Source organism: Camelus dromedarius, chromosome 3 (genome assembly GCF_036321535.1).
Source record: "Camelus dromedarius isolate mCamDro1 chromosome 3, mCamDro1.pat, whole genome shotgun sequence".
Taxonomy (NCBI): domain Eukaryota; kingdom Metazoa; phylum Chordata; class Mammalia; order Artiodactyla; family Camelidae; genus Camelus; species Camelus dromedarius.
The window spans coordinates 64970400-64984868 of record NC_087438.1 but is presented as its reverse complement, the minus strand read 5'-3'; the positions used below and the strand labels follow the sequence as shown (position 1 = coordinate 64984868).

General features: G+C 38.6%; 1 protein-coding gene across 1 annotated transcript in view; it reads left to right on the top strand.

Annotated features, from left to right (window-relative positions):
* ELL2 (elongation factor for RNA polymerase II 2) overlaps positions 1-11824 on the top strand; it is a 70570-nt gene extending 58746 nt beyond the window's left edge. Inside the window, exons 9-12 of the mRNA XM_010993964.3 lie at positions 2290-2356; positions 5748-5919; positions 7836-7880; positions 7970-11824. Coding sequence (XP_010992266.1) covers positions 2290-2356; positions 5748-5919; positions 7836-7880; positions 7970-8086 — 401 coding nt within the window. The 3' untranslated portion in view covers positions 8087-11824. The remainder of the gene's footprint in view (positions 1-2289; positions 2357-5747; positions 5920-7835; positions 7881-7969) is intronic.
* Positions 11825-14469: the final 2645 nt, after the last annotated feature.

Here is a 14469-nt window from a genome sequence, read left to right as displayed (position 1 = left end):
GCAATGAAAATATTCATTTCCTTCTATGCCAAAGAAACAGGGTCAGTCCTGCTTTAATTAATAATAGCACAGGGGAAATGTCAAATTCTTTACAAAACAAGGAAGGTAAAATTACATATGCATATCCAAAACATCATCTTCATTCAATGTGAAAGCAATTTGTCTTGTGCAAGGCTGTTGGTGATTAACTTGGTAGATCTTAGAAAATTTTTTTTTCCAATTTTGAGAACACCGTTTTGGTAAACATCAATTGTTTTTAATACATTTAACCATTTCAAGCTTTTGGAAGCTTTAAAAGTCAAATATCTGGAGACCAAAAGAACCACAAAATAATGCTTTACCTCTAAAGAAAAACTAAACAGTACAAGACTGCTTACTTGAAGTGTAGTGATCTTTAAAACCTAGTGACACAATTAGCTTTTTTAGATAGTCTTCTAAAACTTAATATCATGCATACCAGCATATAGAAGATCCTAGCCCATCATTTAGCATTGCTTCTAGTTTTAAACATAGCATAACTATGGCAGAATTCCCCAGGAAAACACAAATTTAGAAAAGGTACTTTAATGATTAGAGTTGAAGGAGTGTTATCTTTCTGTAATTTGCCCATAATACTGAAAGTCTGTAATCCTTAGATTTAACTGACCATTTTTGCCATAGGAGAGCAGCTTTGATTATTGAATAGTATAATGCAGTGCCTTTATTGACCTAGACTGAGTGTATTGTGTGTCAAAGCATATCTGTTAAAATATTTAGGTCAGTATGGTAGCATATAGTGGCCCAAGAGGTAGGTGTAAGCTTTTAACCACCAACACTAGCGTACTTGAATTTGCCAGATCAGAAAAAGGCAAGAGTTAATAAAACCTCATGTTCAGAGTGAGTAAGCCAGGTTCCTAGGTATGCCCCGCTCTCCACATTTCAAACCGTCAGATGGTAATCCTGAGTCAGAAGCTAGTTAGTGCTGGGAGGACTTCATCTCAAAATGCTGAGACCTATAGCACAGTTTGAGTTTTCTCAGAGTTAGAATCCTAGAGAAGCAGACCCAGTCTCTGAATCCTTCACTGAGGGTGTAGTACCTTTCTCAGCCAATTGAGAGTATCACAAACTGAGAATAGATTCAGACCCATATCTGCTGCGTCTGTTGGAATTTATCTGGTGTCTGTGGCAAAGGAGAAGCCAGGTGACATGCACTTGACCTGACATCTTTTCCTTTAAGACTCAGGCTACTGTAAAAACAAACTTTTACCGAAACCTGAATTAATGTCTCTTCCTCTCTTCCTCTCTTCCTCTCTTCCTTTCTTCCTTTCTTCCTTTCTTCCTTTCCCTTCCCTTCCCTTCCCTTCCCTTCTTTCTCTCTCTCTCTCTCTCTCTCACACACACACACACACACAGCCCGCAGAGTCTGCATAATTTGTTTAGTGTGCTTTGTCCTTTAAAATATTAAACCAAGAAATCGTTAAATGCTTACTCTTGTTTTATATTGAACATGTGTGTTTTGCCAGCAGGTAGAGTTAGGATTTGAATTATTAGTTTAATTCTACTTTGAATGGAAAAAAAAAATTACCCTAATTAAAAAGTCTAACATACCCTCTGGAAATGGTATGTTCAAACAAATGGAATACTGAGGGATTTTACACACTTCCACAGTGTAGTCCTGAGTGACTGGTCCTTTATTTATTTATCTATTTATTCTGTCCCCTTAAAAACAAATCTGTATAGTATTATGAGGGTTAGAGATTAGAGTAGAAATTGGGGTCCACTAATATCTTATTTTAAATTACTTTAAACTAATGGGGAAACTTCCTGCTTAATCCACTGTCTGCATACGAAAAGAATAGCAGTAAAAATACAGTGATCGAAGCAGTCTGCTACCTGACTTCATTATCTCATCTGCCTTGTTTGAATCCTATGAAAAGTAGATGTTGATGTAAAATTTGTATCTCCCATTGTCTGGCTGCATCTGCCACCACAATCTTTGAATTGCTGGGCAGATGCCACAACTGTTGTTGAAAGAATAGAAGGTTGACCTTGGGTTAAGATGGAATTCCTTTATTGTGCAGACACTGCAGTAGCCAGGGTGCTTTCAATGCCTGGCGTCGGTTCTGCTGGCGCTGGTCATAGGGCCTCTATTGTTCGTGTTCAATTGTATTCCTTGCTCACTGTTGCTCATTGAGATGGAAGAATAGAATTTGAGGAAAAGTGTTCCAGATGTTTCTGATCCATTTTAGAATTATAGGCAGTTTATAACCATACTGTTTGGTGAACGCTTGAATTTTTTTTTCTTTGTAGGAGTTAAAGAGGGTTGCACTGCCTCCATGGAGCCTTCCTCAACAATTGAACTCCCAGATTATTTGATGTAAGTTCAGATGTCTGCTGATGGGAGAGAACTGTTTAATTTTAGAAAGTTTGCAAATTCTTTTCCCATAATTTGCAAATGAGAAAAGAAGTTGCAGAAACAGAGCCCTGGAGCCACCCCTGCAATTGAAAGGCTGCCATTAAGCCTGCTCGTCCCCAGTCCACCCTTGTCGGCTTGAGCAGGTTGTGCCTCCCCCTGCTCTGAGCTCTGCTCCATAGCCTTTAAATATAGAGAAGCTTGTCCTTTGTTCCAGGGCCAAGCCAAGCTTTTGATTTTGGAAGATTTCAGGGATCTGACTCTTCAAAGCTGACAGTCTATCAATGCACAAGTCATTCACTTGAGCCCCCCAAAGGGACAGTTTATTACTGATAAAGTGCTTAAACCTCTTAGAGGTTTAAGTTAATTAGAGATAGATGGAGTTTTATTTACATAAAGCTTTGCCTTCAAATTAATTTTAAGAGGAGAGGACAGTAAAGTGTGATCATTTCATTTCAATACTGGTTATAATGGTCTTCTTGTTATGACAACAAGTTGCTAAATGCTGAGCTGGGGCCTTTTTTTAACTGGTTATCACAGAAATTATAACTTGGACACATAATTCTAGCTTTTTGATAGATTCAAAGGCTTCTATATGAAGAAAATAATTAAATTGCAAGAGCCTGGAAAAACGGAGAGTGAGAGAGAAGACAGATTTGACTGCAGATAGCTTTGAAAATGGACAAATGTGCACATAGCTTGAATGTAGACTGGAAAATGGAATCTGGACTGTATGAACATTTACTAATGAACATTTAGTAGCACCTCATGGTGGACAAAGTTAAGCTATGCTGTTTAGTGTTCCATGTCCCATAAAATGTTCATTTCTAGAGTTGAGAACATTGTTGTTACTTTTGCTTAACAGTAGTGGTGAAAGCTTTACTTATTGGGGAATGATATAGCATGAAACCATAGTGCTGGTTATCATCTCTTAACTAAAAGGAACCCAAGAAACCATGCTGAGGACTCTCTCATCTGAGGTCATACATGGTTTTGGAGTTCTGTGGGGAAGCGTGAAAAGCTGCTACTACTGAGTTGGCCCAGGCGGGGACGGTTGGGGGATAGTGCCTGGCTGCACTGATGAGGGGGTTCACCTCTCCAAATGCATTTCCTTAAAACTCTTGTGAAAGTTGGCCCCCTCAAATAACAGCTGCAGTACTGTGCTCTCATTCTCTTGTGACTGATTTTGAATTCCTCTTTTTTGTAATAATGCTGTATGCCTGTCACATAGGACAGCATCCTATAGGGAGACTGAAAAATAATTCTAACCTTTCCCCTGTGGATTCAGAGTGTTGCTGTGTTTTGTCAACTTAAGCAGTTAATTCTGTATTTAAAAACTTGTTTTTAACTAACTGATCTACGGATGGTTGGATGGTTGCTGCATCTGCCTCAGCTCATTTCTGTATATTTGTCATGTTCTCTTAAAAATCATGAAAGCACATAACCTATGTGATTGTTTGCTTAATTTATTTAAACAAAAGCAATTTATTTTAACGAAAAGCTATCATTTAAATCTGCAGATTTTCTTAAAATGGTGAGAAAGCATGAATTTTCAGAAAAATCACCAAAAATACAGAACTTAGACTTGTTTCTTAAGAAAACCAAAAGGACATACTATAAATCTTTCATGATCAGCTTCTGAATAACTCATACTTAACCACAGAATTCCTATTTTTTATATAATAAGAATAATTCTGTTACTTGTGGTTATGAATTATCCAAAGTGTTTAACATTTTATTCCATTACCACATTGAGAGCCAACTATAGAACTGCTAACAATTTTTGTTAAAAATAGTGAAATACTTTTCATTTCAGTGCTAGTGTAACTAAATAATTTTCTATAATAGCAACACAACTCTTGGCTAGTTTGGCATTTTCCCCTGCGAGGACTATTAAATAAAATACAGAGGGTGTGGCCTTGGGTGTAATTTTGAGAAAGTGGGATAAACATTTTATATAACAAATTGAACCTGAGTTTCACTGTTGCTTCAGCCGTTTTGCTTGCATATGCTTATCCCCAGGAACCTCTTTCTCCCCGGGGCCCTCTCGGGTGTGCAGTCAGGTCAGCCTGTCTAGAGAGGACTGCTTCACTGCTGGCTGGTGCTGTTCCTTTTATAGCAAGGACACTAGCAGGGCAGCCTTAAATCAGCATAATACCACTGTCTCAGTTACACTGAGGAAATTAAACCCCCACACTGTCTAACTCAGCACAAATAAAAATATTAATGAGGACATTAAGGTTGCTAATTAAGGACTTTTCTCACATTTCCAACTAGGCATCTGTGCTATTTATTGCATTTTAATTAAAACTTGTAGGATTGTCTAAAACCATTTCAGAAAGGACTGAACTCCCAAGGTCTTCCCACCATGAAGAATATATGTGTACCCCCTGGGAGCAACCTGAAGCTCCTTCCACCTACCTGAAATTGCTTTGGAATCTCAATTTTTACCTCAAAAAGTCAAGTGAATTTTGCATTCCATGACAGGAGCACAGAGTGCAAAGACTCAGGCCCAGATCTACAAACAAATCATATTAACTTTAATATTAAAATGCTGTTTCAATGTACTTAACCACCACTGAATAAACTGACACTCTGGGAAGATGGCCTTCATTCACCAGGTCCCTAGAGGTATAATCACACCCTAAGGTAAAACATCTGTGGCATTTTTATTAAGAAAGTAAGTTAAATGAATAGTATAAAACTGCCTTTCTGTTATACATAATATGACACTTCACTGATTGAGAAGAACTAGAGAAATATACCTTTTTTTCCTTTATTTTTCATGGTCTAACTCTCACTTTTTAAAAATGATAAAAACAATTCCTCTTTTGTATTTTATATGTTTGCCCAGTCAGAAATGGGAGGAAAGGGAGAGAGGGAACAAGTCTGAGGCACCTTGCTGGCAGCAGGTGTGAAAGACTGAAAGACAGACTCGCTCTTATAAAGCAGTAGGTCTGGAGAGAGCTCTGACTTCAGCACTTAGTGACTGTGTGACATTCTCCTGGTTTCAATTACCCCCTAGGCCTTCTGTCTCCATGTGACTCGTAACAGATGGGCTGGCTGCTGCCACTAGCATGGTAGTAAATTACTTGGGGTGGAGAAAGGTTTAGGAAGCTACATCTGTGTAAGTGTTTTCTTCTGGTTGCACTTTAATTCCAGTCCCACCATGTTGTTTTACACTCTCCTTCACCGACATTCTTACGTTCTGTGGGATAATTTCACCTGAAACATCTTTGAAGGAGTGGCAAGGCAGCAGGCAGTGGCAGGGTGGCATTCAATGTCTGGTTTAAATCTCAGACTCAGGCATCATGTCTGTTCTGTACTACTCTCCATTTATCTTTCTTCATCTTAGAAAATACATTGCTATTGTCTCCTATGAGCAACGCCAGAATTACAAGGATGACTTCAACGCTGAGTATGATGAGTACAGGGCCTTGCATGCCAGGATGGAGACTGTGGCTAGAAGATTTATCAAACTGGATGCACAACGAAAGCGCCTTTCTCCGGGCTCAAAAGAGTATCAGGTAAACACATTTGTTCCTAGATGGACTGGCTTTCATATTTTACCTTCTTTCTTTCTCTGCCTTGCCCATCCCCAGGCATCCCACTGGTCTTCAGAGCAAGTCCTCTCACAGACCAGATGCTCTGCAGCTTTTGTCCTTCATTTAAAATTAGCTAGGAAAATCAATATTTGAAATAGTTCTTGAGAATAGGTAAACACCAGCTTCTGTTTCTGCCAGTGAAGGGAAAAAAATTTTTTATATAAACATAATATGTATAAAATGTATAATACATACTTAAATAAATAGCATAATGTGCATTGAGAAAAATGCAGACAACTAAATAGTAAGAAAAGGCTGGATTTGGGATTCATCAAAATATTTGACTGCATTACCAACTCAACTTAGACTATAGCTCTTAGATCTGGTGCTATTTCCCAATACTATGTTAAGGTTTGGGGCTTAAATGAAGAAAAACTTGGTGCTATTCCAGAGACTGACGTTTGTTACCAGGTATTAATCTGTTTTCACTTCCCTGGTTTAGGTGGTAATGTTATTGCAGCTGACAGAGAGCAGTAGAAGCCTGACCCGTCTACTGATTGTTCTTATGGTTCTTAGCCAAAGGCTTGATATAAATGGGTGTTTCCCTCCTTGTGTAGGACAGATAACTTTGTCACACTTCACAGCCGTCAGTGGTGCCTCCATCCTGGCCCACTGTTCTGATGGGAACTGACGAGAGAGACTGGGTGGGTTTTCCCGCATCGGGGAAAACAGCCTGAGAGCATCTGTGCCCCAGGGACTCATTATGTCTTCTATCCGTGGGCCTTACTCTTTTAAAATAGCTGCCTAGAGTTAGAGAAGACTTTGCCAGAGTTGAGTGGCTGGGGCTGCAAGAGGTCAGTAATATGGTGGTTCAGGTCTGTCTGTCTGTCTGTCTGTCTATCTGTTTATTTACTTACTTTCTTACTTACTAGTGCACCAGTGAGTATATTTAAACTGAAATGTAATTCTAAGGATTGCTCAGTGGTTAGGAGCAGGCCCTGAAGCCAGACTGCTTGGATTTGATTCTCAGCTCTACTCCACTTATGTGACCTTGGGGAAGTTACTTAACTTGCCTTAAGTTCTCAAAATCCCTATCCATAAAATGAGGTGATTATAGAGTTGTGCAGAAAAAATGTAAGCATTTGGAAACTGCTTAGATCCATGGTGCATCAGGTTATATGGCACACCAGATGTGAGCTATTTTCCCCTGCTACCCGATTCTCCTCCCTAGAGACAGTTACTGGCTTCCAGAGTATTCTTTCAGAGGTCTGTGTGTACATAAGATGTATATACACAAACAAATTTGCAAATATACCCTATTTAATTGAATTTAAGATGTCATCAATTATAAGATGCACCATTGTCTTATATTCCAGTAAGTTATGATTCATTATGATTTATCTGATTTCATTGAAATGAGAAGAAATGTGCATCTTAGAAGTAATGAAATTCTTACAATATCTCTATTTCTCCCTTACAAAAATGATATCAAACTGTATAAATTGTTTTGTACTTTGCTTTTTTTCACTAAACAATATATATCTTAGAGAATTTCTTTATGTAAACCCATAAAGCACTTCTTTAATGGCCTCTTAGTATTCCTTTGTATGGATTAATGGACATTTAGATTTTGTTTACTTTCTTTTGCTTTACAAACAGTGCTGCACCAAGTAACCCTGTGAATGTGTCGTTTCACTCAGGCACCAGTACATCAGAAAGAAAAGCTCAAGTGCTGAGTCAGTTTTATATTAGCTATTTTGATAGCAGTTGCCAAATTGCCCTCCCTAAATAAGACTGTATTCATCATCAATATTTCCCACAGCCTTGTCAAGTGTGTTAACTGTTTATATTGCAAAAAAAAGTTGTTCTTTTCTGATATCTGAATATTAATTTTGTAGAATGTTCATGAAGAAGTCTTACAAGAATATCAGAAGATAAAGCAGGTAGGTAGCATCACTGTTGGCTTTCTGACCTGTAGTTGGGAAGTGTTACAAACTCCATGGTCTAATTCCTCACTTCTTTTCATCTGCAGTCAAGTCCCAATTACCATGAAGAGAAATACAGATGCGAGTATCTTCATAACAAGCTGGCTCACATCAAAAGACTAATAGGTGAATTTGACCAACAGCAAGCAGAGTCATGGCACTAGAGCTCTGCTTGGACCAGAAGATGTGAATAAACTTAAGCTTATTTATTTAAAATTCCAAATGAGTTGCTCTCAAATTCTAAAAAAATGAAACTTTGCCTGTTGAAAGTTTCAGTATTAGTAAACTTGAGTTACCTTTTTTCCCCCCATTTTACTTTTTGCTTCCTTGCATTTTTGAAGCTGCTTTTTTGGTCCTTTTTTCCCCCTCAAGACTTGTGTTTGTCAATAGAAATAATTTTTTTTTAGATATTGGGGATCCAGTGTCTAAACTTCAAATCAATTTTTTTCCTTAAAAAGCTGTGTTTGTCATTAGACATGATTTTTTTTTAAGATATTGGGGATCCAGTGTCCACACTTCAAAGTTATGTGTGTTTAAAAAAAAAAAACAAACAGTAACGTTCAAGGTGAAATGCTTTTGGATAAACATAGGCCTATTTTCTGATCTTTCTTAATGCGAACTCTTTGCCTTAAATGGTAGACTATTTAGAAATTTGCACAAAATACAAAAAAAATTAAAACATTGTTTTGGAGGGTTAAGAAATAGAAAGGTGTATGAGTATGTGTATGTGTGTAAGTCTGTATACACATATGTATATACAGGCTGACTTAATCTAGAACAGTAAATCCGCCCTGCAAGTTAACCCCCCATTGCAATGGTTGCCTTAAGGTGTTTGCTAGTTGTGTACCTAGTGTGGTTAATCATTAGCTACACTGCTTCCCACTTGAGTAGAGTAGTGGGAAGCACACTGTGGCCTACCAGCGTCTGAAAGTGTGTGCTCGACCTGTATGTGTGCAGAGGTGATGTGGATGTGAGCGTGCATGGAGGAAAAAAAGCTGCTACTCGCAGTAGGCCAAACGCTCAGGTGAAACAACTGACGAGTGTTACTGTAGGTTTTTTCTTCCTGTCAAATTACTACTTCTATCGTGGAAGACAAAAGCATTTCCATTTCAACAGTTTGTCAGCTTTATTAATGTTGGGCAAAATTGATATGTTATGAAAATGAAACAGATCTATAGTTTTGGGGCAAAATTATAAAATTAAACGTGTAGGTAACCTATTTATATACTGCTATAAAGTATTTTTTGAAGAGAGATATGCAAAGAAGCTATTACCTACATGAAATGTATATTTAAAGTTTTTTTTCATCCTGGGTACCAGGAATATAAAAAAGAGTGGATATATTTAACCATAACATACTGTGATTCATCAAACAGCACAAACTTTCATTTCATGGAGTTTATCTGTTGACGTTGATTTAAACTATCACTTATTTTTCATGTGGGAACATAAGTTATGTGGTCAAAAATACAAGGATTTTGAACTAATGTTGATTCAAGTTGTGTTGTCTTATCGTATTGTTTTTCCAAGTGCTGCCAGTTTAAAAGGGAAGCATTATGTTTACAAATATGTTTTGAAATGTTTGCCAAAATTTTGGTGGTATCTTTAATAAAGATGTTTGTCTCCAGCATCCAAAAAAATAAATAAGTAACTTTGTTGTGTATCGCTGTAAACCAGAAAATGTTGGGATCTAGAAAACCTGAGATAGCATGTAGAGGAAATTTTCTCTTTGGAGTTCTTCTAAAACTTTAACTGGAAAGAGTAGATCATAGAGGAAAAGTATACAATACAAAAGCTGAAACAAGACCCTGTGCACTATCATTATCACAATGACCACAGAAATTTGATTTCTATGTAGTGTGGAACCCCTAGGGAATTCGATTTCTTTTAGCATTGCAATCCCTGGTGCTCTTCCTTTTACCTCAGAATTGGTACAATCATTATTAAATGTTCATTGATTTCAAACTTTCAGTTGAAATTTTAAAAAAATAGGAAAGGAAACTTGGGTAAATTTGGTCCTCATATCATTATGGTGGAGTCTCCTGAGAGATTTGTCTGGTGTCATTTCTTGGACATCTTGACTTTTTAATCAAAGATGAGTGGTGTCTGTCAAAAGCAAGGTGCTTGGACCACTTGCATCACCCAAATTAGAATCTCTGGAGATGGAGCCTAGGTATCCACTTTTTCCTCAGTAACCTCCAAGTGGCGTTTGCAAGCTGAAGTGTGAGAACCATTGGCTTGAAAGTAACGCTAAACTTTTAGGTCTCTAAATCTCAAAGTCTTGAACTGAAGTTCAACTGTTGGCTTTTTTTTTTTTTTTTTTTTAAACCCATCCCTGTCAGCAGGTGCAAATCACTTTCCTCTCTACATCATTTGAGGCACCCTCTCAATTGTTTCACTGCCAACTTATCTCAGAACTTGTTTACAAACACACCTTCGAGTTGGTTAATTGTTAGCCTTTGGAGCTCCTACCCACCTACGTCAGCACATCTTCTGGTTTACAAATTGGGTAATAATGGAAGCTGGAGATGCTTTATGAAAATCCAGCATTGCACACCCATAGACTTGACCACCTACCTATATAAGCCTTAATTTAGATGTTTGTTGTGTACATTGGGCAGATCCTTGCAAAATATTTATCTGTCTATCAGTTGCAAATTTGAGAATTGTAAATCTCTGAATCTGCTATTACCCGAGGGTGCATCTCTTTTGAAGATGGGCATGAGCCTATTAAAATATTTATAATCATTCTTCATCTCTGACTGCAAGATTTTTAGATTCTCTCAAATAATTGCTGCAGGAATGGGTGGCCACTTAGTATCAATTACTCTGGTAGAATTTAGTTTTTGGGTATTTTTTTTTTCTTTTTAAGAGAAATAGTAAGTGTAAAACAGCATTGTCAAGATGAGAGAATGAGATGTGTTGTTTTTCATCACATTTCATCCAAAATAGTTTGAAGCACTCTTGAAGATTTTTACCAACACCCATAGATTAATGAGCCACTGATTTAATACAAACCAAAAATAACATTAACTTGATGTGGTTTTGTTTTATGTAGGGATTTCATTTCCTATCTCGTTGGTTATTTATTTCCCTTGGAATACTTTCAGTTCTAAGTAGTGATAGATGTTCAGCACTTGCTCTTACAAAAGAAACTGGTGTGGTCAGTTTATATCATTACTCCACTTGCTGATTTTTTTAAATCCAGTATTAATTTTCCTTCAGCTCTGATTGATCTTTCAACCTTTATAAGAGTTTTCTTTTCCCTTAAAATATTTCACTTTATTATGTAAAACAAATGCATATTTTCAAGTTGGAAGCAAGATGTTGAAACAAGGTTTAGGCACAATGGTCCATCTGTTCCGACACTCCGCCTGGCTCCCTCACCCCTTCCATCAGCGCGCTCTTTGCTTCTGGAGCTTGGCAGGAACTCTTCAGCCAGTTCATTGTCTTTCAGGCAGTGTGAGTGTTGAGTCACGTATGTGTGGTTTTTGCCTTTACTACTTTTGAAGTTCTTACAGTTTATTACTTGCCTAAGTGTTACTAAATCCTTTTCTTGTGTACCGGAGGGGGGAAATTATAGCCAGTGCTTTGAGAGGAACCTTTTGGGAAAGGATATTAACCGAAAACTACTAAATGAAGGCAACAGAAGATGTTAATGTCCTTTGTGACCTAAAAACTGAACAAGGCTGTCAGGCTCATTTCAAAATATTTTGAAGTGTTAAAAAAGTATATATACGTATATATCTGCGCTGTTTCTCAGTTGTTCCACCCAAACCATGTTAGGACTCTCGAAGGCAAAATGTCACAGGGACTTGTCAGTTGTTAACTGAGCTCAGCAGCTGTGGTAGCCCCTGTTGTTCTACACCAATTTCAGTTCAATAAAAATGTTAACTTTGCAATTCTGGTACTTGTTTTTCCTTTGTCTCATTTCAAGTCTCTTCACTTTTCTCTTAAAAAAAAAAAAACAAAAAACAAAAAACCTCTATAAATATCTTCCTGGGACAGAGAAATTACTTGTTGGTGACTCTAGGAAGTGGGCACACAGGGCATTTGCTCCAGGACCCTGCCTGTTTATAGAGGAACAATAATCATAGTTAGCTTTACTGAGGATTCCTGTGTATTTGTATGCATTGTCTGATTGCTCCTCAGCACAATCGCATTATCCCCACTTCATAGGCGAGTAAACTGAGGCTTAGAGAAGATAAGACACTTGTCCATCACAAGGCCGGGAAGCCTAACTCAAGTATCTGTTCTTAACCACCTCGCCATACTGCCCCTCACATGTTGGTACCTGTTTAGGTTTAGGGTAAACTTCACAGAGTGACCATTCCAGTAACACCACACAGGCTACACTGTGGATTCAAAGGAGACTAGAACATGGGTGTTGGGGTAATAGCTAATGGAATATTCTCTGAGTTAATTTTGTCCAAAATGAAGAGCTTGAAGGAAGGCCAAAATACTTTTTCTATTTCCTTCCTAATGTGTGCTGCCTTAACTGTGGCTATATGACAGGGATTGGGGCAATGCAGGTAGAGAGACGAAGCAGGGTTACAGTCTTGGAATCACATCATTTTCTCTGCATGTTAACAAACTGTCTCAGTAACAGACTCCAGCTCTGGGGGTATGCGGTGTAAATTAGACGTAAGAAGATTCTGGTTGGGTTCTTAGCACCCAGTTCCTACAAATTTTCTGAAGGAATAATGGAGGAGGAAAGGAAGCAGGCCTCAGTTAAGCATTAGTATTAAAAACACAGAGTGGTCAGTGCCAGCCGTGATTCTGGTTGGGTTTTGACAAGCCACAGGGATGAATGAGGTTCCTGGTGTCATAATTCTGTCAGCAGCCCTCCTTCCCCCATTGGACATTTGACACTGGACTTGTCTTTTAACACAGCTTCTTTCCTCACCTGTCGAGTGAAAATATGCCTTCTTACTAAGGTAGGGAAGAGACTCAATTGTTTGTAAAGCACTAGGCAGTTCTGAAAAACAGCAATCTGCTAAAGGTAGTGGGGAGAGTTTGTTGGAGCATTCCTTTTCTAGGTGAGAATGAGCCCGATTTGATTGACTGCAAAGAGATCAAAGGTTGAGCGAGGCTTGAGGTTTCAAGGTGGAGTGTTTGGGGTTTGTTTTATTGAATGCTAGACCTACACGTACCTGCCCCACTGGTTTCACCTTCCTGAGGTTGGGGCGGGAGGCTGGCAATGGTAGTAATGCCAGCTCTGATGTTTCATGATTGCTTTAATGTTCAAGTGGGGGTCAGGTGAGTCTGCTGTGTGACGGTGATGTGTCATTTACACCTCCTGCCTGTTTAGTTCAACAGGGCAGCCAGGCTGGTTTGACTTACTGTGATTAGATACTTGGTACAATTTGGGCATCTGTAGATGGATGATACGAATTCATTTGGTCTATGAAATAGAGGAGAGTGCTTCCTAAAGATGAGCCCACATAATCAACTGCCATGTTTGACTTCTAAAGCTGGGGCTTCTAAGAAATGGCTGACTGCCTTTCTGTACTTCACAGATTCCAGTGGGCTTACAGAACTCTGCTGGTGTAGACAGGCAGTAGGATCTACCTTGCTGGTCTCATCTCCTGCTACTCCCGCTGCACCCCAGTCATACAGGCCTGCCTCCCAGTTCTCCAGTCGCCCCTGCTCCTCCCATCCCAAGGCCTTACTTAGTACGTGCGGTCCCTTCTGCACCACCATTTCCACCCTCCACCCCTTCCTCACTTAGCTAAGTCCTCCTCACCCTTAAGATCCCCTCTTAAACATCACTTACTCCAGGAAACATTCTCTAACCTTTCAGGCTAACTCGAGTCACGCAGGTGTATGTTCTTTTTCGTATTATACTTCTCCTTTGTGGCATTTATCACAATTATAATTAAATACTAATCATATTATTTATCAAGTAAGTTCCCTGAGAGTAGAGACTGCCTACTATTTGTTCACTAGTGTGTCCAGTGTCAAGCCTCGTGCCTGGCATATAGAAGGGGCTCAATAATTCACTGAAAGAATGAATGAGGCAGGCTATTCACATATGTCATTTAAAATTCAGGTGGCCAGAGGGCTTAGATTATTACAAGGGTCTGCTATATCATTCAGGTTTGTGTGCCTTACCACTTGATCTTCCCAAAGTCATGATGTAGGAATGAATTACTAATGGCAGACTGACTTTACTTTGGGAATCCCTTTGCCATGATTAACTAACTGGACATCTTCAAAGGGTGCATCTCTTTCCAACACTGGCATTCATACCTCTAGTATCTCTGGAATCTGGTCATCTAAACGGTTGATAATGGTTTGGACTATAAAATGGAATGGCTTAAAAAGTTACTTTTATTGTTTCTCATAACTGACAGGTTCTGGTTTCATTTCCTAATATATTTTTTCAAAAGCCTTTCTCCCACTTCTCAGGGACATGGTAGACGACAGCAGTCTAATCACCTCTAGCCTGATGTTTCTTTAAATTTGACATGTGCTTTTATTGACTTTTTTTTACACCTAGACCTTCCAGACAGTAGATATTTGAGGATAAACACAGGACTTGGGA